General features: G+C 33.1%; 4 protein-coding genes and 1 non-coding gene across 9 annotated transcripts; 4 read left to right on the top strand and 1 right to left on the bottom strand.

Annotated features, from left to right (window-relative positions):
- Nucleotides 1-1,530: 1,530 nt before the first annotated feature.
- Nucleotides 1,531-9,638, top strand: LOC108326133 (LEAF RUST 10 DISEASE-RESISTANCE LOCUS RECEPTOR-LIKE PROTEIN KINASE-like 1.2). 5 transcript variants are annotated; one of them, XM_052875116.1, is made up of 5 exons: nucleotides 5,710-6,766; nucleotides 6,857-7,253; nucleotides 7,665-7,706; nucleotides 7,972-8,232; nucleotides 8,617-9,638. In XM_052875116.1, exons 1-5 carry the CDS (start codon nucleotides 6,530-6,532, stop codon nucleotides 9,576-9,578), a joined length of 1,899 nt encoding a protein of 632 aa, XP_052731076.1. In that variant the 5' UTR covers nucleotides 5,710-6,529; the 3' UTR covers nucleotides 9,579-9,638. The 5 variants fall into 5 exon arrangements, with proteins under 5 accessions (XP_017414910.1, XP_052731077.1, XP_017414911.2 ...); XM_052875118.1 differs by having other exon boundaries at nucleotides 6,648-6,766; nucleotides 6,925-7,253; XM_017559421.2 differs by lacking the exons at nucleotides 5,710-6,766; nucleotides 6,857-7,253 and adding an exon at nucleotides 1,531-2,505.
- On the bottom strand, nucleotides 3,966-4,046 carry TRNAL-CAG (transfer RNA leucine (anticodon CAG)). Its single transcript has one exon. It is a non-coding gene; the product is annotated as a tRNA-Leu (tRNA).
- Nucleotides 9,639-12,264: 2,626 nt separating the features above from the next.
- LOC108324800 (LEAF RUST 10 DISEASE-RESISTANCE LOCUS RECEPTOR-LIKE PROTEIN KINASE-like 1.1) lies at nucleotides 12,265-15,145 on the top strand. Its single transcript, XM_017557727.2, has 4 exons — nucleotides 12,265-13,092; nucleotides 13,557-13,607; nucleotides 13,727-13,984; nucleotides 14,096-15,145. The coding sequence occupies exons 1-4, from the start codon at nucleotides 12,378-12,380 to the stop codon at nucleotides 15,040-15,042; spliced, it is 1,971 nt and encodes a 656-aa protein (XP_017413216.2). The 5' UTR covers nucleotides 12,265-12,377; the 3' UTR covers nucleotides 15,043-15,145.
- A 3,098-nt stretch (nucleotides 15,146-18,243) lies between these two features.
- LOC108324801 (LEAF RUST 10 DISEASE-RESISTANCE LOCUS RECEPTOR-LIKE PROTEIN KINASE-like 1.1) lies at nucleotides 18,244-21,941 on the top strand. Its single transcript, XM_052875120.1, has 4 exons — nucleotides 18,244-19,076; nucleotides 20,312-20,344; nucleotides 20,578-20,793; nucleotides 20,904-21,941. Exons 1-4 carry the CDS (start codon nucleotides 18,365-18,367, stop codon nucleotides 21,854-21,856), a joined length of 1,914 nt encoding a protein of 637 aa, XP_052731080.1. The 5' UTR covers nucleotides 18,244-18,364; the 3' UTR covers nucleotides 21,857-21,941.
- Nucleotides 21,942-23,772: 1,831 nt separating this feature from the next.
- LOC108324802 (LEAF RUST 10 DISEASE-RESISTANCE LOCUS RECEPTOR-LIKE PROTEIN KINASE-like 1.1) lies at nucleotides 23,773-26,087 on the top strand. The gene is made up of 4 exons (XM_017557729.2): nucleotides 23,773-24,498; nucleotides 24,564-24,604; nucleotides 24,851-25,102; nucleotides 25,179-26,087. Exons 1-4 carry the CDS (start codon nucleotides 23,798-23,800, stop codon nucleotides 25,973-25,975), a joined length of 1,791 nt encoding a protein of 596 aa, XP_017413218.1. The 5' UTR covers nucleotides 23,773-23,797; the 3' UTR covers nucleotides 25,976-26,087.
- The last annotated feature ends 752 nt before the right edge of the window (nucleotides 26,088-26,839 follow it).

Here is a 26,839-nt window from a genome sequence, read left to right as displayed (position 1 = left end):
TTAATTTACGATATAAGATTTCGAGCATGAGGAATATTATGGTATTACTGAAATTATGGGATCAAACGACCCCTTTGATGGGATCAAATGTTGCACGAGGAGTTTTGTCTTCTTACGCATCTGTATCATTTGATTTTCCATTGTTTTGGGTCAAATGTGTGTCATTGTCCTCAATTTATACACTAGTCAGAGGCCCGGTTCAATTGTTACTTACTTTCTCAGGCCGAGAGGCTAGGGCACATTTAAAGTTCAACACCACTTTAGATTTGGCCCACAAATCCAATAAAAATATCCTTAATCTCGTCATCAATTTTCACTCACAATTAAAATTGCTGAACCCAGCGGATATTAAATTAAAGTGCATATGAATTCTTATAAATGAGGTTAATTATTGTGGTAAAGGATGAATCAATTAATTTTATAAAGTAAGAGATGATCTCCACAAAGATCTTTTGTGCTTTTCGATAATATAGTAGTTATCCGTCTTTTCATTATTTTGAATGGATGGGAGTATATAAAAGATAACTTTTAAGCTCGAGTTACTTACTTGAGAGAATGTGAAATAGTAAATATGTAATAATGAATTAGTGTATTTTAGAAGTGTCGCTTATTCGTATTATTCTTAGTTAGTTTTTACGACTTCGAAGATAAATTCACATCATTCTTATTTTTTATTAGTTTTTTTATAATGCTATTAAAAATGTAAATGCTGATTAATATATAATTGGAATGTTAGACTTAATAAGATGTATTGTGTCTATATATAAATCTCGTTGCCTGCTTGTGACAAGTAATTAATGAGTACAAGTTTTGTAAACGAGTGGTTTTCTGTAGTGCGAGAGAGTTCTTCTCGAATTAATTTTGGTACAATAATGATATAGTACCCGCAAATTAAAAAATCAGATCTAAATAATTATCACCATTTCAATTAATTTGGGAAATTAGAGCAAAAGTGACGCAGTGGATTTTCCAGGAGAGGTAATTCATAAAACAAAATCATTAACATAACACAAATTTATAATACCTTTTATAACACCGTTTTCCTTTACCATCTCAACCAACATTTCTATTTCTCACGTGTTTTCTTTTACCAACTTTTGTAAAACTTATATATATACAAATACAATATTTTAATGGATAAATGATTCTTTAATTAAAATTAAAATTTCATATCAATCATTTAAAAATGATCTACAAACTGGAAATCAATTATCAAAACCAAAACTCAAATTTGAACATAAAACATTAGTGTCAAACTATCATGTTTATCTGTATTTTATATGGTTTATTATTCATAAACTTACTTGACTGAAGGATTTTTGTTTTCAAGATTAGCATAACAATTTGGATATTTTAGCACTTAAACCCATTAATCTTTCTCTCTCTCCCTGTCTGTAACGTCTGCAATGGTAGACAAATCGAAATGAAAATCAATTAAACAATCAGTGAGAGAGAGAGAGGAGAATGGAGTCAACATTTTCAACTTGTTCCCTTCTTTTTTAAAATTGGTCATTGTATTGTATGTGGAGATGATGAATTCAGAGATAAGAGGCAGAGACAACTAGACATTTCTTTTTCACTCAAAGAAATGTCAGAACCATCCACTCCCAATTCCAGCTTTCAAAGTCAAATCCCTTCGCTTTAGGCGGCCATAATCAAACTGTTCATACTTTTTCGTATAACCAATTCTCTTCAATCATCTTCATCCACAGCTACAAACAAAACCTTCAAAGATGATAAACCAAAACACCCAATTTTTTATCCTCAAACCCCTCCTTTCTCCCATCATCATCTTCTACCTCCTTGCCCAAATCACTTCTTCTCAAGTCGATCCTAAATTCGTTGCTTGTGCACCCAAAACCTGCCCCAACAACAACCAATCTATAAGCTTTCCTTTTTACATCCAAGGAACGCAAGAACCTTACTGTGGGAGCCCTGGTTTTCAAATCTCCTGTTCTCTAGATGGCTTCCCTATCCTCAATCTCTCTCACACCCAATACCTCATTCATCAAATCTTCTACCAAAATCAGTCCCTGCGACTGTCCAATGCCGCGTTCTCAGCTTTGCAATCAAACACCACCAGAGGTTGTCTTGTTCCAACTCAGAATCTCACTCTTCCTCCTACTAACGTGTTCCGTGTTGCTCCGAATCAAACGGACATGGTGTTGTTCTACGGCTGTGACGCACCTTCGCTTCACGAACAAAGAGTTGGGTGTTCTGCAGAAAACGAGACGAGTTCCGTTTTGGCATTGGATAAAAGAGATGAAAATATAAGCGTTGTGGCAGAGAATTGCAAGGGTGAGGTGGTGGATACGGTTGTGGAAGATGGAATAGGAGGGGTTGCTGAAGCGTTGAGCAAAGGGTTTTTGCTGTCGTGGACTGCGAGTAACTGCAACGTCTGCAACAGTACCGGAGGGAGGTGCGGTTTTGATTCAAATATGTACGCTTTCAGGTGTTATTGCACTGACAGAGTTCATTCTGCCAAATGTGGAGAGGATGATCCAGGTCAGTCACTCTTCTTCTGCTTAACCTTTTGCACTTTTCCACTTTATTTTTATCGTGAAAAGAGAAAATGGATTGCTTTTATTTGATCGAAAGAGATCCCAACTAAATAGGGACTACATGTTAGCTGTACTGAAACTGCATAATTGCAATGGCTGGATGAACACAAGTGTTAATAGGAAATTATCTTTACAGACTACTAAAATATTGAATTTTGGAATTAAATTTAAAGATTTAATAAAGTTGCAAATACTTTAGTTTTTAGACTAAGATTCAATACACAAACATGGTTTTAAGGATAATTAAGCATGTTACAAAAGTGATGTATGTTTTGCATTTAGCGTGTCTTCTTGGTTTGCAGTGTGTTGTCTGTGGCAAACACAAATGCAGAATTGGGAGTATTGAAAGCTCCCCTCTTCTTTCTTCTGTATTGAAGGTTTAAAATACTACTTCAGTTTGTTTGGTAAAAGAAAGGACCTAATCAATCTTCAATGATGGCTACGTCTCTAACAAAAACTAAGTGAAAATAACTACACAAAGTACTTAGTCAAGCCATAATGACGTGTTAATCAGTATAATAATATTGTTAATAACTTAAATTAATGTGTCAGCACATGTACCAAAAGAAATAATTAATAATGTCGGTACAGTTTTGAAATAAAAAAAAAATGTTACTTCTGTATCTATAAAATAGTTGACTCAGAAAATAATTTGAATATTCCAATGCTTGAGCTTTAAATTTCATTCATTGATTCATTGTCAATTATTTAGGATGGGGCTGCTATTGGCTATTTTTCATTGCATGTATTTAGCTCTAGGTTATATTATTGAGAAATATGAAGATATTAATACGATATTTCAGGGTTATATACTTCATCAAACATTTTTTATTTTATTTTAGAAACTTACTAAAACACAATTACGGCTATTAAACTCTTACTTTGCATTTTAAAAAGGTTAAATTTTGTACTAACGAAAAAAATAACCGTACAAATAAAATTACTTGTACAAATACAATTTTTAAACTAAATTTTTTATATAAATTCAAATAAAAACTTCTTTTTGCTGCGAAATAACGAATTTGATGGATCATATAAATTTTTATTTATACAATATATTATTTATTTGTTCAAATAAGCCAATAAGCTTTAAGTTTCATTAATTGTACCAATTTATTATTACTATTCATTATTGTTGACAATAAGCTTTCAAAACCTAACAAGATGCCGATAATATGACTTAATGTCAAAATATAATTAAAAAATTTTTATTTTCGGACTTTATATTTGTAATTCGTTTTTCATTTCTCAGATAAGTATACTATGCAATAGAATTAAGGGTGGGTTGAAATGGATTGGGCTGGATGTTTGTAAACTTTATGGAATGTTGAACTGGGCCACTATTAGGCAGGGATTCAAACTGTTAGTTCTATAAAAAATAAATAAAAAGGAAAAAAATATCTTTGTCAAGAATGGGATTCGAACCCATGCCCTTTCGGACCAGTACCTGAAACTGGCGCCTTAGACCAACTCGGCCATCTTGACTTATTTGTTAGATGGCTGATCAATGTTTTTCATTATCTAAAATATAGTAAACGGTAAAAAAAAGAGTAAATATTAAAACTTTAAATCTTTAAAGGATGAACTTAGCTGCTTTTACAGAAAAGGATTAATAAAGTATCTAGTACGAATGTAATATTCAAGAAGATTTATTGGAATTTCGTTATGTTTTGTTTATCAAGTCCAGATAAAATAAAAGTCTTTCTGTGAACTATTTGTTATCTATGAAACGATTTTGTATTGGAAAATAAGGAATTTTCCAGAAATTCTTCCATTCCATATTAGAGTAAAGTTTTTGGTTATGAAATTATATATTTCAAATATGATAAACAATCTTAAAAAAAAAGTAAATTTGTGAAATTCATAATCCAAACTATAAATTTTGGAGAAAAACCAAAATTAGGATAGATGTTTGTACAGTCTTTAAGAGAAGTAAATTTAATTTAATTATTACTATTATTATTAAAACACACCAACCCATATTAGTCCTTCTTAATGGGCTAGTGGCGGAACTTATCTAATACCTTTTTGTTGACGTAATTATTCTGTGATGACTATGAAATATCGTAGTCACAGTTCACAACAACTAGGTGATAATTTCACTTTAATTTTTAGAAAGGAACCCTGCTTATAAGTTAGATATATTAGGTCTAAAGTTGATGCATTTAATGTCACTATACCTTAATATTTACCCACAGCGTAATGTGTTTGGAGGTTGGGATTAAATCTTCAAAGTAACGTGTTTCTTAGGGTAGTTTATATAGTATGCTACTACTACTACTACTACCAATAAGAATGGCTGATCCCTACTCAAAGGTTGCTAATTACTTTCTTTCACTTTAGTGTACTTTACAAGAGAAAAGTATGTTTCTTAAGAAACTTCTTTATTTGGTTGATAAAATTTCAATCAACTTCACCACTTGCAGTGTAAAACTGTTTCCTATATGGTGTAAAATTTTAGGATGGATCTCATTTTATTGTGAGTCCCATGTCAAAGTCTTTTGTCTCTCTTTTCGGGAGAGATATGTCAAAACGGTGGAGTATGAGGACATAGCATACAAATTTGAACATAAAAATAATGGAGTTTACATTATAAGCAAATAAATAATTTCAAGTCTTGGAAAAACTAAAACAATTTGTTTCACATCCCTGTAGTGTGTGAAATGAAGAGAGATGCAAAGGAAGAATAGATAAGTTTTGTGACAAAAGAAAGATGGCAAAGAATATTTGAAAAATGGAAAAAAGTCACCTTAAGAGAATTGACGTTTTAAATTGAAATTGGTGTGGTTGGCTATCAAAATTTTTCGGTTAGATAAGATGGGACCTTGCAAGATAAACATGAAATTGGGAAGCAAATAAATAATACATAATAAGTGGAAAATGTTTGTCTCACACTACGGTAAAAGATGCCAAGTCACTTGAAAAGGATAAATAAAGAGACTTTTCTTTCCATTTATGTTTGTGGACACAAAAAGCAGATTACCAGAGAAAGTAACATGATAACTGATACAAGGGTTAATCATATCTGTAGTTATCTCATTATTATAAAGTTGCCAAAGAAGCAAAATTAATCAGATTCATGTGATAATAAGTCCTGCGCTCACTGGATTGATTCATGTAATGAAAATCTGAGTTTGATTTTTAGTAGTGAGTAATACATTATCGTTAACAGTAGTTTGCAAGCCAGTGAAGCAGGACAAAAAACTTTCATTAGTTCACACAGAGAGTGCTAGAAAAGTGTTTGAAACTGGAAACAGCAGAAAGGAGGAGGGTTGGTGGCAAGAAATTTGAAGTCAGTGATTATGACAGCGAACGCGTTTTCTCTCTGGCCTCGTTGACTTGTCACGTTGAAGTAAAGTGTGAACCTAACCGCTTAAAAGGACTTAACCATTCCTTAACCTTCTCTTATTATTCCTTACACTCTTTCAACGTCATTTAGTACTCTTTTTTCCTACCTCTTTTAAATGTTTCAACCTCGTTGGCCCCACTGCATTTCCCAACTCTTCTGGACTCCTTCTGATATTTTTTTAATCTTCATTATGATGCACACAAGTGTTTTTCATTCTGCTTTGCGTCTCTTACACGGTTTAGAGCCTCCCGGACCAAGGCAAGTTTCGCTTTTGAAGCAGAGTACGTTAAGAGATTATAAGGAATAAGCAGACAAGTCAAGTCTTTGTGCTTCTGTCGATAGTCGCAAGAATTGGTCTCCCTCCCCTAATGGCTAGATATGTATGTATGTGTAAATGTCTTGGTTTCACACTCCCTCTTCCCTGGAAACTTTTTCAAGGAGTATTCCCTGAATTCCTAGTCATTTTCTAATTTAACTGACGTATCAGGCGCTTCCAGTGGTGTTATATTGGAAAGAGTATAAAAGCAAGTTAGACAAATTTCTGCTCAGTTTGGATAATCGAATCGGAGATGAATTCTATGCTATTTTTCTCACAGACGTAGTGTGCGATTGAAGAAGCATGAGTCCGGTTCATGGATTCGTATTACTGCTTTTGTTTTCTAAGTTTATGCCACTTCTCTTGGCAGCCGGGGACCATGGAAGGTGTTCATTTCCTTGTGGATATCTTGGCAATCTCACTTTCCCTTTTACTATAACTGGACGCCCCGACTGTGGCTTCTTGTCCATACGAAATTGTAGTGATGATCCACATACGCCCAAATATATCCAATTACAACCAAATGGAGGTTGGGTTCAGGTTGTAACCACATATTCGCTTATTAGTAGCTCTACTATCCGTTTCGCAACTTTTCAATTTAGAGACAAATATTTTTATGATCTTCTGCAGAACCGAAGTTGTGAAGTTTTCACAAACAGTTATACTCTTCCTCTTAAATCTCACTTTGCTGCTTTTAGATTGTTATACAACACAAGTCTGTTCTTGTGCAACAAGACCCTCAATGCCACAAATAAAAATATGAGCAAGTATAATGCGTGCCTTGGCTACGATATCTACTACAACCACTTCAATAAAACAGACGAGGATGCGTCTCAGAGTTCTTTGAAAGCGTGTAAAAAGGTCCTGCTTCCAATTAAAGACGTGCCTGACGCCAATGACCCATTTACTTTCGTAACTGGCGATGTCACTGTTGTAGTAACATTAACAGATCAATGTTCAGATTGCCACTATCGCAAAAGAGGGCAGTGTCAACTTGACAGCAGAGAGCAATTTTGTTGTGCCAATGGTATACTACAACAAAAACCCTGGAAACACAAGCATCCACGAATGCAATGCACTAATACTTATTGCTTTTATCCGCTTTCCGCATTGTAGGTTCTTAAATGTTTTTTCACAGTTTACTTTTCTGTAAAATGCCCCTAGTCCACTTCCTTCTCATATATCATAAACATAATCAAACAGCTCAAGAGAAGTGACCTTGATGTTCCTAATCCATGTTCTCATCGTTTTAAAATTTCAAATCTATAATTTAGTACACTTAGACTGAAAGAGCTCAGTTGTTTTTATTGCTTGTCTATTGTCTAGTATTTTTTGGTGCAACACCCACAATTAACGTGCTATATTTATGTCTACATAAATGTATCTCCGCACTTCAAATCTGTGTCGTTTGCTAAAATGTTTGTTGGAATGGCTGCAGCTCCGGAAAAAAGCTCGCGTTGGAAGGTCAAACTGGCTTTAGGTAATGAACTGTTTACTTAACTCGATATTCCTATTCAACATGCGATTTCAAAATTGTTGATCCTGAGTGTCAAAGTTCATCAGCGTGTGAATAAAGAGGATCTGCAGATTTCTTTTTTCTTCCCAGAATGATGAAAACTTCTTTAAAATTTTGTATAGCTCTATGAGTGCTAATTTCAATGTCTCAGGAAAGTAGCAGCAGTCATACACTCTGTTGTGTCTCCCAGTATCTTCAATTGATATTTTCCCTTGGGCCCTTTTCACAGGTTTAGGCATTGGAGTCCCATGCATGATGTTAATTGGGTTGTTGTTTTTCCTTCTACTCCGCAAACGAAAACATGCTACCTCAGGCGGACAACTAAAGTCAAGAGATTCTTATTCAGATTCCTCCTCCATTTCTCTTCGAGCAAATAGTGCCGAATACTTTGGAGTTCCACTCTTCTCTTACGCGCAGCTTAAAGAAGTGACAAACAATTTCGACCATGCTCAGGAACTTGGAGATGGAGGCTTCGGTACTGTCTACTATGGTAAGCTACTTTATCAAACACCGCACAATTCATTGATTGTTTGGCACACAACATGTTATTGTATAGTTTAGAACTTGTACTACGTGTTCATTGGTCTTGGTCAATTTCAACACGTCCATGGTCCAGAACTTTGATCTCTGAAAAATTGATCACATTACATGTAAAATGAAAATTGGATAGGACTTTGAAAGTGTAAAGAAGAATTAAACAGTGAATACATAACAGTGTGTGCTTGGACAGACTTATTCATAAACATCTGTAAGGGAAAAATTAAAAAGAAGAAAAAAAATAACTAGCTTTTTCTTAAGCTAAAATTAGTTGAACCAAGAAATATTTATCATGTAATTCTTATTGTAACACTTAGACCCTGAAATTAAACTGCAGGGAAACTCCCAGATGGAAGGGAAGTTGCGGTTAAGCGGTTATACGAGCACAATTGGAGGCGAGTAGAACAGTTCATGAACGAAGTTAAAATCCTCACACGGTTGCGTCACAAAAATCTAGTGTCACTCTACGGGTGCACTTCACGGCACAGCCGTGAACTCCTACTTGTGTACGAATACATTTCAAACGGCACCGTAGCATGTCATCTCCACGGTGGATTAACCAAGCCTGGCTTTCTACCATGGCCTACACGTATGAAAATTGCCATAGAAACTGCCAGTGCATTGGCTTATCTCCACGCCTCAGACATCATCCACCGTGACGTGAAAACAAATAACATTCTCCTGGACAACAACTTCTGTGTTAAGGTAGCAGATTTTGGTCTTTCAAGAGACTTCCCAAACGATGTAACACATGTCTCCACAGCTCCCCAAGGATCCCCGGGTTACCTTGACCCTGAATATTATAGCTGCTACCAGCTGACTATTAAGAGTGATGTGTATAGTTTTGGGGTTGTGCTTATTGAGCTGCTCTCATCGAAGCCTGCTGTTGATATGAACAGGAGTAGGGATGAGATTAACTTGTCAAATCTAGCAGTTAGGAAGATTCAAGAAAGTGCAATTGGTGAGCTTGTAGATCCTTGCCTTGGTTTTGATTCGGACAGTAGGGTTAAAGGGATGATAGTTTCAGTGGCAGGGTTGGCTTTACAGTGTTTGCAGAGGGAAAAGGAGTTGAGACCTTCGATGGATGAGGTGTTGCATGAACTGCAGAGAATTGAGAGTGGGAAGGATGAGATAGATGTTGATAATGGAGGAGTTGCAGAAAGTCGTGCACATTCACCACCACCGGCTTCACCAGAGTGGGATGAAGCTGTACTGTTGAAGAATACGAATCCTACTTCCCCTGACACTGTCACTGATAAATGGGAAAGTAAATGTACTACACCTAATATAAGTGGCTAATCACTTGCTCTATCATTATTTCTTGATAATCTCATTTTACCATACTCATTATTAGTTGAGTAACACTTGTTTAATTGTGAAGAGAGAGGATGATTACTTATAGAGCACATTGTTGTCCAGCAAAAGAGCTAAGGTGAGGATGCATCAGTACATATAAATATTACAAAATTCTGTACAAAGATACCACAAAAGGGTAAGTTATTGGCACCAAGTTTGCTGGGCTGTTCTACAATGTTCGCTGGATTTTAAAAACCGACATTGTTTATGGAAAATTTAGCAATGTAATTTTTTGAAAAAAAAAAATCACTTTGTTTCGAATTGTGTGTTTAAGTTTATCATATCGGATATTTAATATCATATAAAAAAATATATAAACTCAATGATTTAACTTTTTGAATTAAAAGTAATTTTAATCATTTGTACGTTGGATTCATATGGTATTTTAAAAAAGAAAAATTTATGTCTAATTTAATTTTACAAAATAAACTTACGATGTTAAGTTTGTATCACTTATTGGAAAATTGTTTTATCTTTAATTAACATATAATTTAACATACTATTAAAATATTTAATTAACATATAATTTAACATACTATTAACATATAATTTAATATACTCTTCGTCTCTAATTATGAAATCATCTTATTGTAAAAATGTTGATTTCTTTTTTATGTTTGAGGATTATGATCAATTTTACATTCACTAAAGATTTATAATACATGCACATGATATATCCTTAATGTGAATAAGTTTCATTAACAAATGTATTAGAAATAATACTTTGGAACAAATATAAAGTTAAATAAATTGTTTTTGTCCCAAAATCATAAGACTATGTTGTTGGTCGTAAGAAGTGTAAATCTCCTTGTCCGATTAGTTTCGTGTTAGAATTCATTTATGACATAAATCAACTCAAAGCATAAGTCTAACTTATCGATTTAAAAAGAACAACATAAAAGTGTTTTTTTGGTAAAAACCCAAGCTAAAAATATATATATTTTATTTTAAGCCCAAGCTTTTGTAGTCTAAGTTTTATTTTTATAACAAATTATTTTTCTTGGCTAACAACAACAGTAGTATTGCCAATAGGTTGAGGACATTAATGGATTGTCAATAATAACTCAATTGTGGGTAACATGATAAATTAACAAAGAATAAATTTTGATATTAACTCTTAACTCAATTTTATAAAATAAAAAGTGATTTTTATACTAATTCATATATTATAATTTCTTTTTATTTCTAAGTGAGAATTTTAATATTTTGTATTAGGATCTAACGGATAGGAGTAGAGAATATGAAAAATATAAATTAAAATTTTATTTTTTATTAAGATATAAACAATAAAAATAAAAGAAACACTATTTTAAAAACTATGTAAAATGAATAATATAATAATTAAAATGAATATTATTGCATTAAAAATATTTTTAATACAAAAATAATATAATAGTAATTTATTTAGACATTTATTTATTTTATTTAAAAAGGAAAAATCTTTTTAAATGTTGATTGAAAATATTCTTCATAAAAAAATACTAATTGTTGTTAAAATTAAGATCTTGGTAATGTAACTGAGAAGACTACATTTTCATTTCATACTCTCTTAGACATGTAAGTTTTCATTAAAAATGAAAAAAAAATGTTTCCACGATATATAATTTTTAAATGCTCCAATATTTATAAAATAATATATTAATATTACTTAAAATCTAGGAGATGTATGGGTAAATTTATTCATCCACATTCTAAACAAAAAAGTTTTTAAAAGTTAAAATATAATTTGTAAAATTTCTCTTAAGTTTCTTTAAATTTTGATTTTTAAGTTGATAAAAAATTAGGTTAAACTTGTGAAAGAATTTGATTATTTTTATTTTTTCTTTTTCTAAAAGTGATTGTCGAACAAGAGTATCTCTATGTAATGTTTTTGTTAACATCCACTTTTCCGTTAATGGTATTTTCATGAATAAAAAAAATTAATACATATTTGGACAAGTTTATTATAAAATATTATATGAAACAAGAAATAAATAAATAAACTAGCTTTCATAAAGCTAATATATTTCAGTTTAATATTTTATGTACTTTTATTCGTCAATTGATATATTGTAAACCAGTTAAATTCTGAGCATACAGAAAGATCTTTGTAGCCATGCTCTGAAATTCTCTACTTCTTTCCTTTTGAGAAATCCTGAAATGTTGAAATCTACTGGAGACTTTCTCAAGACGCGTTTTCTATAACATTTAAGACTCATACTTGTGCCCGTCACTATCCACAAAACCTATTCTCATTTCCTATTTCATTACCACATGTGTTAAATCTAATCTCCTTTTTAATTATCCATCAAAATCAATAGTATAATGCATATGTAGAAAATATCGAACTCTTTCGATTACCAAATACTGACGTTCAAAGTTCACCTATGGATTTTTCGGAAGAGTCAATTCCAGTCCTGTGTTTGTGCGAATATACTGTATAAAATCAATGGGAGAAATTGACTGGAAAGCTGAGCCAGGTTTCATTGTTGTAATTATGAAGACAATAACATGTTTGCATCCACACTTAACTTTTTTTTCCAAGTCTTCCATGCTCATCTTCCAAGTCAACTTCCCAATCAAAGACGTTCTTTTAGATTAGTTCATTCATGACATGTATATATTGTGAATGGGGTGAGACTATGCAAGATTAAGAACACTAAGCATAACATCATTCATAGAGAATCCGCTCACTGTTAAGAGATTTCATCACTTGTTCCTTAAAATATTGTTTTACCAGCTACTAGCAATTCGGAATTTGGTATGGCTATCGTATATTTGTTCAACTTCCTCTTGTTTTATCACCTTCTACTCATCCTCTGTGCTGGTTATGGATATGGGCACCAAGGTTGTCCACACTCCTTTACTTGTGGCAATCTTGGGTCTTTCCATTACCCTTTTACCAAGGCAGAACAACCAGACTGTGGCTTGATACCCATACATGGTTGTGATAATCCTCTATCAATCCAAAAATTGATCCAGCTGGAGAAAAATGGAAAATACTTTGTGCTTACAGGCAACATTCAGCAGGATGGGATTTCAATTTCGGATGAAGATTTGCACCAGCGTTTACAAAACAACATCTGTGACACTTTGAATAATAGCTACAGTCTTCAATCCCATTCTCCTTTATACTCTTATTATATAAAATATAATGTGACACTGTTCCGATGCAAACATGACCTCAATATGAAACCCCCACCACATTATTTTAATCACTCCTGCACTCAGTATGGTTATGATATCTATTATGACAGCCTTTCCTTACCAAAGAATGATGAAGCTCATAAACTTTTCTCATCCTGCTCAGTTCTTCACTTAGCAAAAAAGGACAAGGCCGATACCACAGACATTCTATCGTTTTTATCTGCTCAGATGGTTGTTCAAGTAGTATTATCTAAGGATTGTGATGAGTGCTATAATCACAGAGGAGGTCAATGTTATCTTGACCGCGATCATCAGTTCTACTGTCACAAAGGTCAGCTTCGCATAGATCTCTTTTATGTTCCTTTATCCATTGAATGTTTCTTTTCGGTACATTGAGTTTTCTGAATCAGACCACTGAGATTGTCACCAATGAAGGATAGTTTTAGAGGTAGCTGCACCTATTTTTATTATTCTTTAAAAAATTATTGTTCTTGATTGACCATTTAATGATTTCCTGTTTAGCACTTCAGTGGCAACTTGGCAAGAGTCAAGCTGATTACTGAATGTTAACTTTTTTTCTGTTTACCAGAAATCAAGAGCTAATTCTCAACGTAAATCCACATTTAAAATATTAATCTCTTCCGAAAAATTTCCATGTACCGATCTTTACTTTACTGGCACCAAGGCAAATTGGCAATTAGATCAGACTGTCGTAATTTTATGTTCTAATGTTAGTCTAAAACTTCATTACTTCATTGTTTACTAAACTTTCTTCAATAATTGCTTCATCTGCAGAGCCAAAGCATAGCAGTAAAACTTTGAGGCTGGTACTTGGACTTGTAACAGGTAAGTTAGTAATATATATATTTTATTTAATCCATGCCTGGGAGTGGGAGTTCGTATTTGTGGAAGTATTGTATCTTCAAAGTTTTTCCCGATTAATATTTGGTATCTCATCATTGCAGGTTTATGCGTGATATTATTAGCCATAGTGCTAACTGGATGCCTTATATTTAGACGAAAACGCATTCCTTCAGGTCCTCAACACCAATCGAGAAACGCAGACACTGATTCAATTGGTCCCAGCTCAAATCCAGACCCCGAAAATTGCAGGTTCTACTACAGAGTCCCTCTCTTCTCTTACAAGGAGCTTAAAGAAGCTACATACAATTTCCACAACACCAGGCAACTTGGAAGTGGAGGCTTTGGAACCGTTTACTATGGTAAACCGTTCTCTCACCTTCATGTTATATACTTGTATTCATGTTATATACTTGTACAGATTTTGTGTGAATGAGTTGTAACCAGTGATTGATATGGTGTTTAACAATCAGGAAAACTGCTAGATGGACGAGAAGTTGCTATCAAGCGTCTCTATGAGAACAACTATAGGCGAGTTGAACAGTTCATGAACGAAGTTCACATCCTCACTCGCTTGCGCCACACAAATCTGGTGTCCCTCTATGGCTGCACTTCACATCGCAGTCGTGAGCTACTGCTCGTGTACGAACACGTTCCAAATGGCACTGTTGCTTGCCATCTCCACGGTGATTTTGCAAGGCCACACACTCTTCCATGGCACATAAGAATGAAAATTGCGATAGAGACCGCAAGTGCATTGTGTTATCTCCATGCTTCTGACATCATCCACCGTGATGTCAAAACCAAAAACATTCTCCTTACCCAAAGTTTCAGTGTTAAGGTTGCTGACTTTGGTCTTTCAAGGCTGTTCCCGAATGATGTCACACATGTCTCCACTGCTCCACTAGGGACCCCAGGTTACCTTGATCCGGAATATCACGAATGCTACCAGCTTACAAGCAAGAGTGATGTGTATAGTTTTGGCGTTGTGCTTATTGAACTGATATCTTCTAAGCCGGCTGTTGATATGAGCAGGCATAGGGATGAGATAAACTTGGCTAACTTGGCAATGAAGAAGATTCAGCAAAGTGCATTTAGTGAGCTGGTTGATCCTTCTCTTGGTTTTGAGTCGGACAGTGAGGTAAAGAGGATGATGATTTCAGTGGCAGAATTGGCCTTTCAGTGTTTGCAACGAGACAAAGATTTGAGACCTTCAATGGACGAGGTTTTGAAGGTGCTGATGAGAATTGAAAATGATACGCCTGAGCATCTGGATGAAGAACAGTTAAGTCCACCCTCTCTACCTTCACCAGATTGGGATGAGAATGGATTATTGAAAAACATGACGGTACAACTTTCACCTAAAGCCGTCACTGATAGATGGCACAGTGAATCTACTGCCTCTAATGCCAGTGCTTAATTTTGATTCACTAGTTAGTCATTATAAATGAGTTTCTTGTCGTGTACTTTTTTATTTACAATTACCGTAGCTGGTTGTATCGGTAAAGGAAAATTTGGTTTCTTTCTTGACATTAAACAATAAACAAAATTCCTGAAAGAGTAGTTTTTTTTTTTTTTTTTTTTTTTTGGAAATTTCTATATCAAGAACAAAAGCAACATAAAGGGAATTCTTTAAGTACTATTTATTAGAGTTAGTTAAGTTTGAGATTTATATAAAACCGTTCTGCAGTGTAATATTTGCTTTTTAGAACAAATTTTTGGAACAAATTTAAGAAAGAGTAATATATGTTTGTGCTGTGGTTTCCCATAGTTGATATGGAGATAATTATAATTCTTGGAAGAAAGCGTGACTCTTCTTGATATGAACAAGTTTGGTTACACCATGAAATTGTCTGATTCTACGGTTGCACAGTGATTCGTACTCGTATTTATTTACCATAAACCACTGGCACTCATGGTGAGAACGCCTTGTTCACTTTGATGGATAATTTTCTTTCTAAGGCCTCCTTTCTCTGTATGCTTGTGCGAGTAAATAAGGAACTTATAATGACTCTTGTGTGATTAACAAATTTCGTCTTACAATTGAATGCATTTATGTTTAAAATTATGTTGATAATGTAATGTACTACCATTTGAAGGAGTTTTCTTGTCTGGCCTTGTCCTAATGTTGTGCTACATATTCAAGAGGAATAACAAAAGTGAATATGTTGAATTCACGAACTTTGGTGGTTAAAAATTGTTAACATGTGATAAATAATTACTTTAAATATGTGTATTTGGGGCTGTTACACTTGTATATTTGCTCTTATATGACTATTTGATTTATCGGTATATGTTTTGATATAATATTATTCATGGAATTCTTTGATTATATCTTGTATTGTAAAAAATTACATCATGCAGAAAAATTATAGAACGATAACATGTATACAATTGCTCTTTTGATCAAGGAAAGGAAACAAAAGATATCAGAATAGATATAATTTTGACAAATATAAAGAGAAAAGTTATAGAAAGAAAGCAATCGAGAGAGAGGAGATCTCATAATCAACATAATTCAAGGAAAAAGAACCAAAGTCTATATGGAAGAGTATATCATAAACATCTATTGAAGTAGTGAAAACAAGATTCTGTCATACATAAATGCTTTAATGGTCACCTGGATTCAAGATGGAAAAAAAAAATCATTCTTTCTGAAATATTATTCATCAAATTGCAGGAGAGTGTATACTTGTTGGAAGTCTTCTATCAATTAAAAGTAAAACGATTTGATATAAACGTGAATTTTATTTACAAGCTAATATTATGAAATTAAATTAAATTTAAAATTAATTTTTTAACATAATATTAAAACTATGATAATAATATTATATAATAATAACATCAATCATATTAAAAATTTAAAAATATTGAGATAAATAAAAAAAAGAGTAATAAAACTTTATTAAAAGTATATAAAATTATTAAGAATTTAAAATTTAATTAATTAATTTTTTTATGAACTTTTTGTTGTTAAAATAAATTTTTTAATATTATTTATTTTATTATAATATTTTTTTAAAATTTAAACAATGAAATGACATTTTGTTGATTTTATTCATAAATACTTTATTATGATTAAAATTTTAATTTAGTTTAATTTGTTATGTTAGATAAGCGTAATATGTTTTTTGTTCTTGTTTAATAATAATTCAGTATAACAAATTTAAATTACAATCATTAGGGAGTGATCCTTTCGCTAATTTTCTTGTGTTTTATTTTATAACTTTGATCAAACCCATAATTAACTTCCCGCGTCGTGTGCATCATGGAATGTGGACTTTTTTAGCTAAGAATTAACATCAAAATCAGCATTCACTTAATTTCTCTGCACATTACTTTTCTTAGTAGTTCCATTTTGTCTTGTACAATAGACTATCTCACTCCCAAAAGGTGACTTTGAAAACGTCAATGACAGAGTCTTCTCTTTCTGTCTTTTGTTTTCCTCCATCAAGCAAGGAAACATCTCTAAAATGATGTGCACTTTCATTAATATTTAGCTTTACAATAATTAATTTTGTACTGATTATAAATTTGAACAACTAATTAAGCAATATATTTATAATTTTTCTAAAATATTTAAAAGGGTAAGAAGATATTATATTGAAATTATTAAGGATAGATTTTATGAATTTAACGAAGTAATCTTCATACATTTAATATAAGTTATATGTGGTAACTTTCCTATTTTAATTATCTCATCTAAAAAATTTTGTCACACCCGATCTCTAGTGGAGTATACCCCTACTTGTGTTTGTACGTGTTTTATTATTATTTTGGTATCAATTAATTAATTTTAATAAAAAATATAAAAACGTAATAATGAAAACATGATATTATAAATAAATAAATATGTTCGTAGTATCTAAATTTAAATATGAAATTAAAATTTATTCTTTTTCAAATTTTTATATATTTTAACCTTCAAATTTTTAAAAATAAATAAATATATACTAAACGAGGCATTTCACTCTCTAATATAATAACTATTGAATAATTTGTTTTTATCTAGGAAGCTATAATAAAAATGACTTATTTTAAATTTTCATTTCTCTAAAATAATACAGAGAAATAATCCTAAATTATATTCACATATTATCTTTATAATTAAAAATAAGTATAGAATATATTTGTAGTAAAAGAATAATCTCATTACGTCTGTCCTAGTATTCAAACATAAATGAATTATTTTTCATCAATCACATACATATTAATTATATTTAAAAACGAATTCAATATATTTAAAACTAGTGCAGTATTAATATTTACGTGAAAATATGTCTTAATATATGAGTTTATTGATCCAAACACCAATATTATCGTCAAGCCACGATAAACAAAAGGATCATTCTGGTCTTTTAAGTAAAAAAGAAAAGTTATACACCAAATGTTTTAGTTGTCTTAGTTATTGACTGATACCAAGTGATTATCCTTAAATAAAACTGCATTCATAAATATTCAGATCACTCAATATGAAAATTAATTAAATCGTCATTTTCGAAATCAAGTAGCGCATAAAATCCTTCAAAACGAAAAAATGTTTTTTTGTGGACTGTTTGAAAAACAAGGTGCAGCACTTTTTGACTGTGGGTTTATATTACTGTCGTTGGTTATTCTAAATTCTCAAGTGTCCGACTCCTCTCTTTTCAAAGCAGGGGTTTTCTTTTCTATCATGCATTTATTGTTTTCCTTTCCAAAACCTTTCCCTGATTTCATATTTGATTGACAATTCGATATTCCTAATGGTCTGGCTTCTTTTTTCCAAATCGCTAATAGTATTTTTGTCACAGCTTTTTCTGATTGTTTCAGCTCAGAATGGAAGGTGTCCACCATATTCGGACTGTGGATTTCTTGGGCGCATTCGGTTTCCTTTCACAACCACCGAGCAACAACACTGCGGCTTATTGGCTATTCATGGCTGTCAACAACTTCCTCCTTCCGCTCCCAAAACTATCAAACTAGGCAACTCCACATCAACCTCGTACTCTGTTCTAAGGGTAGAACAGAGTACCATATTTATCTCAGATGATGAACAAGAACGTTATTTGCGAAACAGAAGTTGCAAAGCGTTCAGCAAGAATGTTACTCTTCCTCACACCTCTCCTTTAGCTTCTTTCGTCAACAAATACAATATCACCATCTTCAGATGCAATCAGTCCCTGAAACCCTCCCTTTCCAAGGATTTTCATAAATATTCAAACTGTTCTGAGTTCGACATCTTCTATGGCCATCCAAATATACTAACTTCTCCGGGTTTCCAGTGGCCCCGCTCTTTAGCATCATGCTCAACCGTTCAGCTTGCTGTAGAAGCAAGTCCTACCGACGACCCCTTTCAATCTGTAACTAGTACTACTGCTATTGAAGTTCAGTTATCGAATGAATGTGAAAGGTGTCTTGGTGATCGAAAAGGACGATGTTTACTTGACACTGAAGGAAAATTCTATTGCGCCACAGGTATGCAAATTTTATTTTTTGGTTAAAGAATGCAGAGGAGGAGGGGATTCAAGTTCAGGGATTGCCATAACCCTCAACTAAAGGTTTCAACAAATGAATTTTCAATAAAAGAGTATCAGAAAACATCAACTTCAATAATTGTTTCTTATTTAGTAGACACATAACAGGGTACACACAACTACCCCATTCAAAGTTTTCTGCCTTATATCATAATTTGCAGAAACTTATCTTTATAAAGATTAATAACGCATTTCAATACAGTTTTTCTATTTATAAATAATTATTTATTATTAAAAAATTAAAAAACATCGCAATATAATTATTTATTTATAAATACATATATAATTAATATTATTTATTTGTTTAGCTAACAACGCATACGCATAATGATGGATACGTGATACGTGGTGTGGGATGAACTAAGTATTTTAGTCCATTAGTCCGTCTTGTATTATCCGCAACCCATGCACAACAATAATGGGTTAGTTCATATTTTGTTTGTATAATCCGTATTTACTTAAATCCTTAAAATATGATATTTTAAATATTTTAACATAGAAACCATGTAATCCTAGTATTTTAAAATATTTTAATGGATAAAGAAAATACTAAAATAAATATTTTCTTGTGCAGTTGTGGACCAATCCTCAACACCATAGATCAAATGTTATGCAAAACGGATAAGAGAAATTAATTTGTATTTCTTATCCGAGTCGGATCTCCTTTTACAGGTTATATACAAGACAGACTAAAATAAATAGACCGACCCACATTATTATATCTCCATACTTATAACAATATTTAGGTAAATTTAATATTGTATTCAAAATTCTTATACCATAATATTCATTTATTTTTAATCACTTATGCAATGAAACTATTCATATTTTTTAAGTCCACCCTTGAAGAAAAGATGAATAAATTACATTTTTCTCTTCTTTTTGGATTATGTCCAATACATTTTTCTAAAAACCTATAAAACGTCTCTTGACTGTTTTAACATGTTATATTTACATTGACACCCTTAATATATTATACTAATGTTATTTAATTGTTGTTAAAATATTATAACAAATAGTTGCCCCGGGACCATAAAAAAAATAAGAATATAATGTGCATCTTAAAAGAACTAGAGAAGTATCACTGTAATTTAGTAAGAAATGGTATAGGTGATCAAATTTAATTTAACTTTATCGTTTGCTCTTAATTAATTGGCCCTTTGATTTCTATTGCAGAGGGGCGGAATTTGGCATGGAAGATAGGAGTAGGTAACATTTCTTCGTTTCTTATACGCCAATCTGTGCCCCATGTTTTCAATTTCTGAATGGTTTTTTTCTTCCACCCCCATTGATTTCCTATTCGTTTCTCATTTTAACTTTCCATGTCAATGCTCGAGGACAGAGTCATAGACTAGCAATTAGTCAAACAGTTTCAAATTTCACATTTACACGTTCTACAAGATAATCTTAAACTGATAGTTCTCCTTTTTTATGGGTTCTAGGTATTGGAATGTCGGCTACTGTTATCATTGTACTACTAATACTATGGAACCGCAAACCCAAATGTTTGTTTGGTTTCTTTTCAAATCGAAACCCAGTAAGTGCGAGTATCTACTTTGGGGTCCCTGTCTTCACTTATAAGGATCTTGTAATAGCAACAAAAAGTTTTGATCGTTCAAGAGAACTGGGAGAAGGAGGCTTTGGGATTGTTTACTATGGTATGTACCAAACAACTACACCTTTCTGTGTACAAAGTAATTCAATATGTTTTCTTTCACTTTCTCTGTTCTCAAATAACTCTTTCTTTCATCTCTATTTCAACAACTAGGAAAACTCCAGGATGGACGTGAAGTTGCTGTGAAGCGGCTATATGAGCACAACTATAGGAGAGTAGAACAGTTCATGAATGAAATCAAGATCCTCACACGCTTGCGCAACAAAAACTTAGTGTCTCTCTATGGCTGCACTTCATATGACAGCCGTGAACTACTGCTTGTTTATGAATACATTTCAAATGGAACTGTGGCCAGTCACCTCCATCGTCGTGAATCAACGAGTCTTGCCTCTTTGCCGTGGCTTATCCGAATGAAAGTGGCCATTGAGACTGCTACTGCATTGGCCTATCTCCATGCCTCTGACATCATTCACCGCGATGTCAAAACCAGCAACATTCTGCTTGACGACACTTTCTGTGTTAAAGTTGCAGATTTTGGATTGTCGAGACTGTTCCCTGTTGATGTCACCCATGTTTCCACTGCTCCACAAGGCACCCCTGGCTATGTTGATCCTGAATATCACCGCTGCTACCAACTTACCAACAAGAGTGATGTGTATAGTTTTGGGGTTGTGCTTATTGAGCTAATATCATCTATGCCAGCAATTGATCTGAACCGACATAAGGATGAAATAAACTTGGCAGATCTAGCGGTAAGGAATATTCATAAAAATGCAATTGCTGAGCTGGTGGATCCTTCCCTTGGTTTTGAGTCAAATGATGATGTTAAAAGACAAATCATTGCAGTAGCAGAATTGGCTTTTCAATGCTTGCAACAGGACAAAGACTTGAGACCCTCCATGGATGAAGTGTTGGAGGTGCTGAAAAGAATAGAAAGTGGGAAGGATGAAGCAGGGCATGCTCAGGATGAAGAGCCATCATCACCATCTTCAGTAGATCACGATGAAGTGAAATTGTTGATGAATATGAAGTTGCCACCTTCGCCAAGGGCCGTGACAGATAAATGGAACTGTCGCTCTACCAGTCCTAATGTTAGTGGTCAATAAATCTTGCACTTTGTAACTTTCTTCCTTTCTCACTAAATATAGAACTTTTATAACTAACTATATATCATCAGTTAAATTTTTTAATTAACTTAATAATATAAAACTTGTTTGTAATTTAATAGCTTCTACTGTCTCTGCACTTCTCGTCACAGCCGTGAACTATTACTGTCTGAATCATTTGGAATAGAGCTGTTTCCCATATCTACCCGAAATGAAGCGGCCATAGAGACTGATTATTTTCTAAAATTGGGTGTATTATATATCTGAATCAACAAAATTAAATAAACAGAAGGGACTATTAATACTAACTCTCAACATCTTATACTAGAGAGTTATGGGAATCATGTTTGTGGTTAATGGTTTCAAATTATGGTCACAATTGTAAATCTAGTCCCATTATGCAGGCTCAACTGGTTATGGAGTATATGCAAGTAGTGCTAGTTTACAACGGCAAAATAATATGCCGGTATCCGATTATTTACTATTTGCGTATCGTGGATAACGAGTATTTTAATACTCGTTTATAAACAAGTCGGGTGTGTATATTATACTATTTGTATTTGTGAATATATGTTACTCGTAAAAAGTCAAAATAAAAATTTAATTTATATATTATTAAGTTAAATTTAATTAAAATTAATATTAATTTATATTTTATAAGGTTAAATTTAATTAATACTAAATTTTAATTTATGTTTTATTTTATTTATATTATATTTTATACATTTTTTTTGTAATTTTATTTTAATAATTTATAAAAAATATATTTTTTAAATATTTGCGAGTTTTAAAATATCTGCGGATATTTTTTAAGAGGATATCCGTCCAGGTTACGGGTTGATTTTTTTGTCGGGTCGGGTTGCAGGTAGACACTATCCGTGCCAAACTCGACCTGTTGTCATTCATATTTAGAACCATGTTGCCCAAAAAATAAAAGGAAAATAATATTTTTTCTAAAATTAAAAAAAGGCTTAACACTAATGGTCCCTATTTTGTTCGAAATGATCATAGTTTTTTTTATTGTTCAATGTTGTTTTAAAGGATGTAATTTATGTTCAATTTAGTCGTTTTTGCAGACGGCGTTTAAATTGTTAACGGCTAACTGTCCAGTTGTGCAATACCCAAATGGTGACGTGGCAGCTTCTAAATGTCATCTCATTTAGTGGATCGTTAACGATTTAAACACCGTTTGCAAAAAAAAACTAAATTAAACTAGGACCATTTCAAACAAACATGATAAAAATTGGAACCATTATTAAGTCTTAAAAAAACTAATATTTTTATTCTTCTAATTAATTTATTCTGACTTATTTTATTTTTAAAATAAAGATGTTCTTTTGTTAGTGGTAGGTACGTGTAAACTAAAAGAGAAATATGGTGTTCGGATACTTTTCTCTTTTACTCTTTCTTTTATTAATAATATATTATAATTAATAAAGAAATTAAAATTTTAAATTAAAATAATAATATTAATCGAAAGTATAATCAAAATCCAGTGTCAAATATCAGGATCAATAGAGTAACGATCTTTCGATGACGGGGTAAAGATATTTTAACACAGCGAAAGACAACTAAATTTATTTAAGATAAAACTATATTCATCTGACATTAAAAAATAATAATATTTTAATTAAATTTTAATTTAAATTTATAATATATATTATTATATATTAATTATTAAAAGAGAGTGTTAAATGAACTTAGTTTTAAGGAGACCGCCAAACAAACTGTTTACTCAAAGATTCAAAAGGGACATGTGTTGTGTTTCAGCTTTGGAAGTTGGGGACCAGGCCCTGCTTCTTTACTCGTTTTTCGAGTCAACAGCAGATATGAAACAAGTTGTCAATCGTGTGACACACTTGCGGCGAGGAATGGGTTATAAATTATTGAGTTTATCATTTCTGGGTTCAATCACAACCATTTCTTTACCATCATCTGAGGATGTTTCCTGTTTACATGTTCATTATGGTTTTCCTTCTGTGGGTTGGGAATGGAAATGGGCACAAGGATGATTGCCCATTCTGGTTTGATTGTGGAAACCATGGGAAATTCGGTTATCCTTTCACCACGCTACAACGCCAAGATTGTGGCATATGGCCAATCCATGGTTGTGATGATCACAACCCAAACTCAGGGCAAGGGGTAACGGTAAAGATCGGATCAAGGTGGATTAGGGTTAGAAATTTTGAGATGCAATTGAGTATTACTATTCTCTACTTCGTTGATGATCATCTCAATCATCTCCTGCAATCCGATAGTTGTGAGACATTCAACCACAATATTCCACTCCCTCCTAGCTCTCCCTTAGGTTACTTCACTGTCAACAACAACATAACCATTTTCAAGTGTAACCGCACTCGCCAAGTTAAGACCCCCAGAACATTCCTCAAAAATACAACCTGTGACTATGACATCTTCATGGGGCCTCCACACTCTGATGACGTGTCTCACAACTCTCTAGCTTCCTCCTGTTCAATGGTTCAGCTTCCCGTCAATGGCTATGCAGTCTCTGCAAATCCCTTTGCATTCTTAACTGCTGACATTCCCTTGCAGTTCCATCCGTCAGATGAGTGCATGCAGTGTTTGGGTGCCATAAGCCTTTGTCACCTCGACAACCAACGAAAAGTTCATTGCGCCCCAAGGTATTTCTAATATTTAGCAAATTCATATATCTTTAAGTATGTGATCGATCTTTCCTATTATGCAGGGAGGATAAAAGTCCAGCTTGGAAGCTAGGATTAATAATAGGTAATAAACATGGTCTAATACCCCAGAGTGGCTCTTGCATTGCATAAAGTGTCATTTTTTTTCTTTTTATAATATTTAACCCTCTTTGTTCTCCAATTTCTTTGCTAAAAAACAATTTACTGTATTTAAAGGAATTGGCTTCCAAAATAATTTGCTGAACAACTTTTTTCATTGAGATGACATATCCTTCTATGATACTCTTATGCATGTAAGCTTAATAATTGGAAATGTATGCAACAATGGCAGGTATAGGTGCTGGACTGTGCAATGTAATAACATTGGTGTTGATCCTCACATTACGGCGCTGTAAATATGGTGGTGCACTGGCTCTGTTCCGATCAAGAAATGGAGCCGATCCTCACGATAATCTCGACATAATGACAGATAGGATCTTCTTTGGAGTACCCGTCTTCTCTTATAAGGAGCTTCAAGAAGCAACAAACAATTTTGACCGCAACAGAAAGCTAGGGGAGGGAGGATTTGGAAGCGTTTATTATGGTTGGTATCATATAAAATAGTTAATATACGAGATTTGATTCACTTGTTAAATTAAAACCAAAAAATAAAAATGCAGGTAAGCTCGAAGATGGACGGGAAGTTGCAGTGAAATTGTTGTTCGAGCACAACTACAGGAGAGTGCAACAATTTATGAACGAAATTGAGATTCTCACTCACTTGCGACACAGGAACCTCGTCTCCCTCTACGGTTGCACTTCGCGTCACAGCCGTGAGTTACTGCTTGTGTACGAATACGTCCCAAACGGCACTCTTGCTTACCACCTCAACAGAAGGGAGAAGTTGCTGACGTGGCCAATTCGGATGCAAATTGCGGTGGAGACCGCCACTGCCTTGGCTTATCTCCACGCTTCCGACATCATTCACCGTGACGTGAAAAGCAGCAACATTCTACTTGACACAAATTTTTTGGTTAAGGTGGCCGATTTTGGACTTTCGAGGTTGCTTCCGACCGATGCAAGCCACGTGTCAACCGGTCCGCAGGGGACTCCGGGGTACCTTGACCCTGAGTATTTCCAGCACTACCAGCTGACGGACAAGAGTGATGTATTTAGCTTTGGGGTTGTGGTTGCTGAGCTGATATCGTCGTTGCCTGCGATCGATGCCGGCAGGGAAAGTGATGAGATAAACTTGGTGAGTCTTGCCATAAAGAAGATTCAAAATGGGAAACTCAGTGAGTTGGTGTGCCAATCGCTTGGCTTTGAGTCAAATGAAGAGGTGAGAAGGATGGTGAGTTCAGTGGCGGAATTGGCCTTCCTGTGTGTACAAGGAGACAGGCAATTAAGACCTTCCATGGATGAAGTTGTGGAAGCACTGCAGAAAATTCAAGCTGGGATTGGTGAGTGCGACATGTAGGAAAAAGAGAAACACTTGTGCTGGGATCTTGCAGACTCAAGGAATAATATTAAAAAACAATTGACATCATTTTACTAATTTAAATAAAAGTTACTTTTCTATTTTTTTATAATTGTTATTTTTTATAAAAAAAAATTAATTAATATTTAAAGTATTAAAAGAACAAATAAAGATTGGATATAAGTATTCCGGCCAGCCGTTTCTATCTCTTATCATTACAAAATGTTATGTTAATACATTGTTAAGTGATAATGTAGCAATCATTCCGTCTGATTTATTTACGAAATTATTTATAAACTTTTTAATGTTTCTTGACCAATTTTTTTTTTTAATTTTTATGAAACTAAGTGTAGTTCCTAACGATTTCTTATTTATTTAGTCCCTTAATTATTTTTTCCATTATTAGTTTGAGTAGATAATTTTGACAATAACGTCTTCATGAAAAAAAATAGAAATTTTTTAGAAATAACTGAAATGTAGTACTGTGATCAAAATCAACAATTGACTTAGACACCACTTAAAACAAAAATCAACCACCCATAATAATTTATATAAACCATAATAAGCAAAAATTACAAAGCATTGAATGTATTCAAAACTTGAATCAACAAAATTAGAGAATCCCTAACTTTTGAACTCTTGGAAATCCCAGCCCCTCTTCTCAAACAAATGAACCTATTCTTTGAATATCTCCAGCACAAACATTTTGTCCACTAGTTAGGGATGGTAGTAGTATAGTAAGGCCACTAGGTTTCAATATTGCCAGAATTTTAAAGGAAAATTGTAAAATAATATTTTTATTTTCTTATTTAACCTTTTTTAATTAATTTATATTTTAAAATAAAATATATATAAATTTATTAG

The sequence above is a fragment of the Vigna angularis genome, chromosome 3 (assembly GCF_016808095.1).
Source record: "Vigna angularis cultivar LongXiaoDou No.4 chromosome 3, ASM1680809v1, whole genome shotgun sequence".
Lineage (NCBI taxonomy): Eukaryota > Viridiplantae > Streptophyta > Magnoliopsida > Fabales > Fabaceae > Vigna > Vigna angularis.
This window is presented reverse-complemented; position numbering and strand designations above follow the sequence as displayed.

Coding starts and splice junctions, on each gene's coding strand:
- LOC108326133 (XM_017559421.2), top strand. CDS start 1,734: ATGATAAACCAAAACACCCAATTTTTTATCCTCAAACCCCTCCTTTCT. Junction 2,506..7,664: donor ATGTGGAGAGGATGATCCAG/GTCAGTCACTCT, acceptor GAATGGCTGCAG/CTCCGGAAAAAAGCTCGCGT. Junction 8,233..8,616: donor CTTCGGTACTGTCTACTATG/GTAAGCTACTTT, acceptor ATTAAACTGCAG/GGAAACTCCCAGATGGAAGG.
- LOC108324800 (XM_017557727.2), top strand. CDS start 12,378: ATGGCTATCGTATATTTGTTCAACTTCCTCTTGTTTTATCACCTTCTA. Junction 13,093..13,556: donor TCAGTTCTACTGTCACAAAG/GTCAGCTTCGCA, acceptor CTTCATCTGCAG/AGCCAAAGCATAGCAGTAAA. Junction 13,608..13,726: donor GGTACTTGGACTTGTAACAG/GTAAGTTAGTAA, acceptor TCATCATTGCAG/GTTTATGCGTGATATTATTA.
- LOC108324801 (XM_052875120.1), top strand. CDS start 18,365: ATGGTCTGGCTTCTTTTTTCCAAATCGCTAATAGTATTTTTGTCACAG. Junction 19,077..20,311: donor AAAATTCTATTGCGCCACAG/GTATGCAAATTT, acceptor TTTCTATTGCAG/AGGGGCGGAATTTGGCATGG. Junction 20,345..20,577: donor GGCATGGAAGATAGGAGTAG/GTAACATTTCTT, acceptor TATGGGTTCTAG/GTATTGGAATGTCGGCTACT.
- LOC108324802 (XM_017557729.2), top strand. CDS start 23,798: ATGTTTCCTGTTTACATGTTCATTATGGTTTTCCTTCTGTGGGTTGGG. Junction 24,605..24,850: donor GAAGCTAGGATTAATAATAG/GTAATAAACATG, acceptor CAACAATGGCAG/GTATAGGTGCTGGACTGTGC. Junction 25,103..25,178: donor ATTTGGAAGCGTTTATTATG/GTTGGTATCATA, acceptor ATAAAAATGCAG/GTAAGCTCGAAGATGGACGG.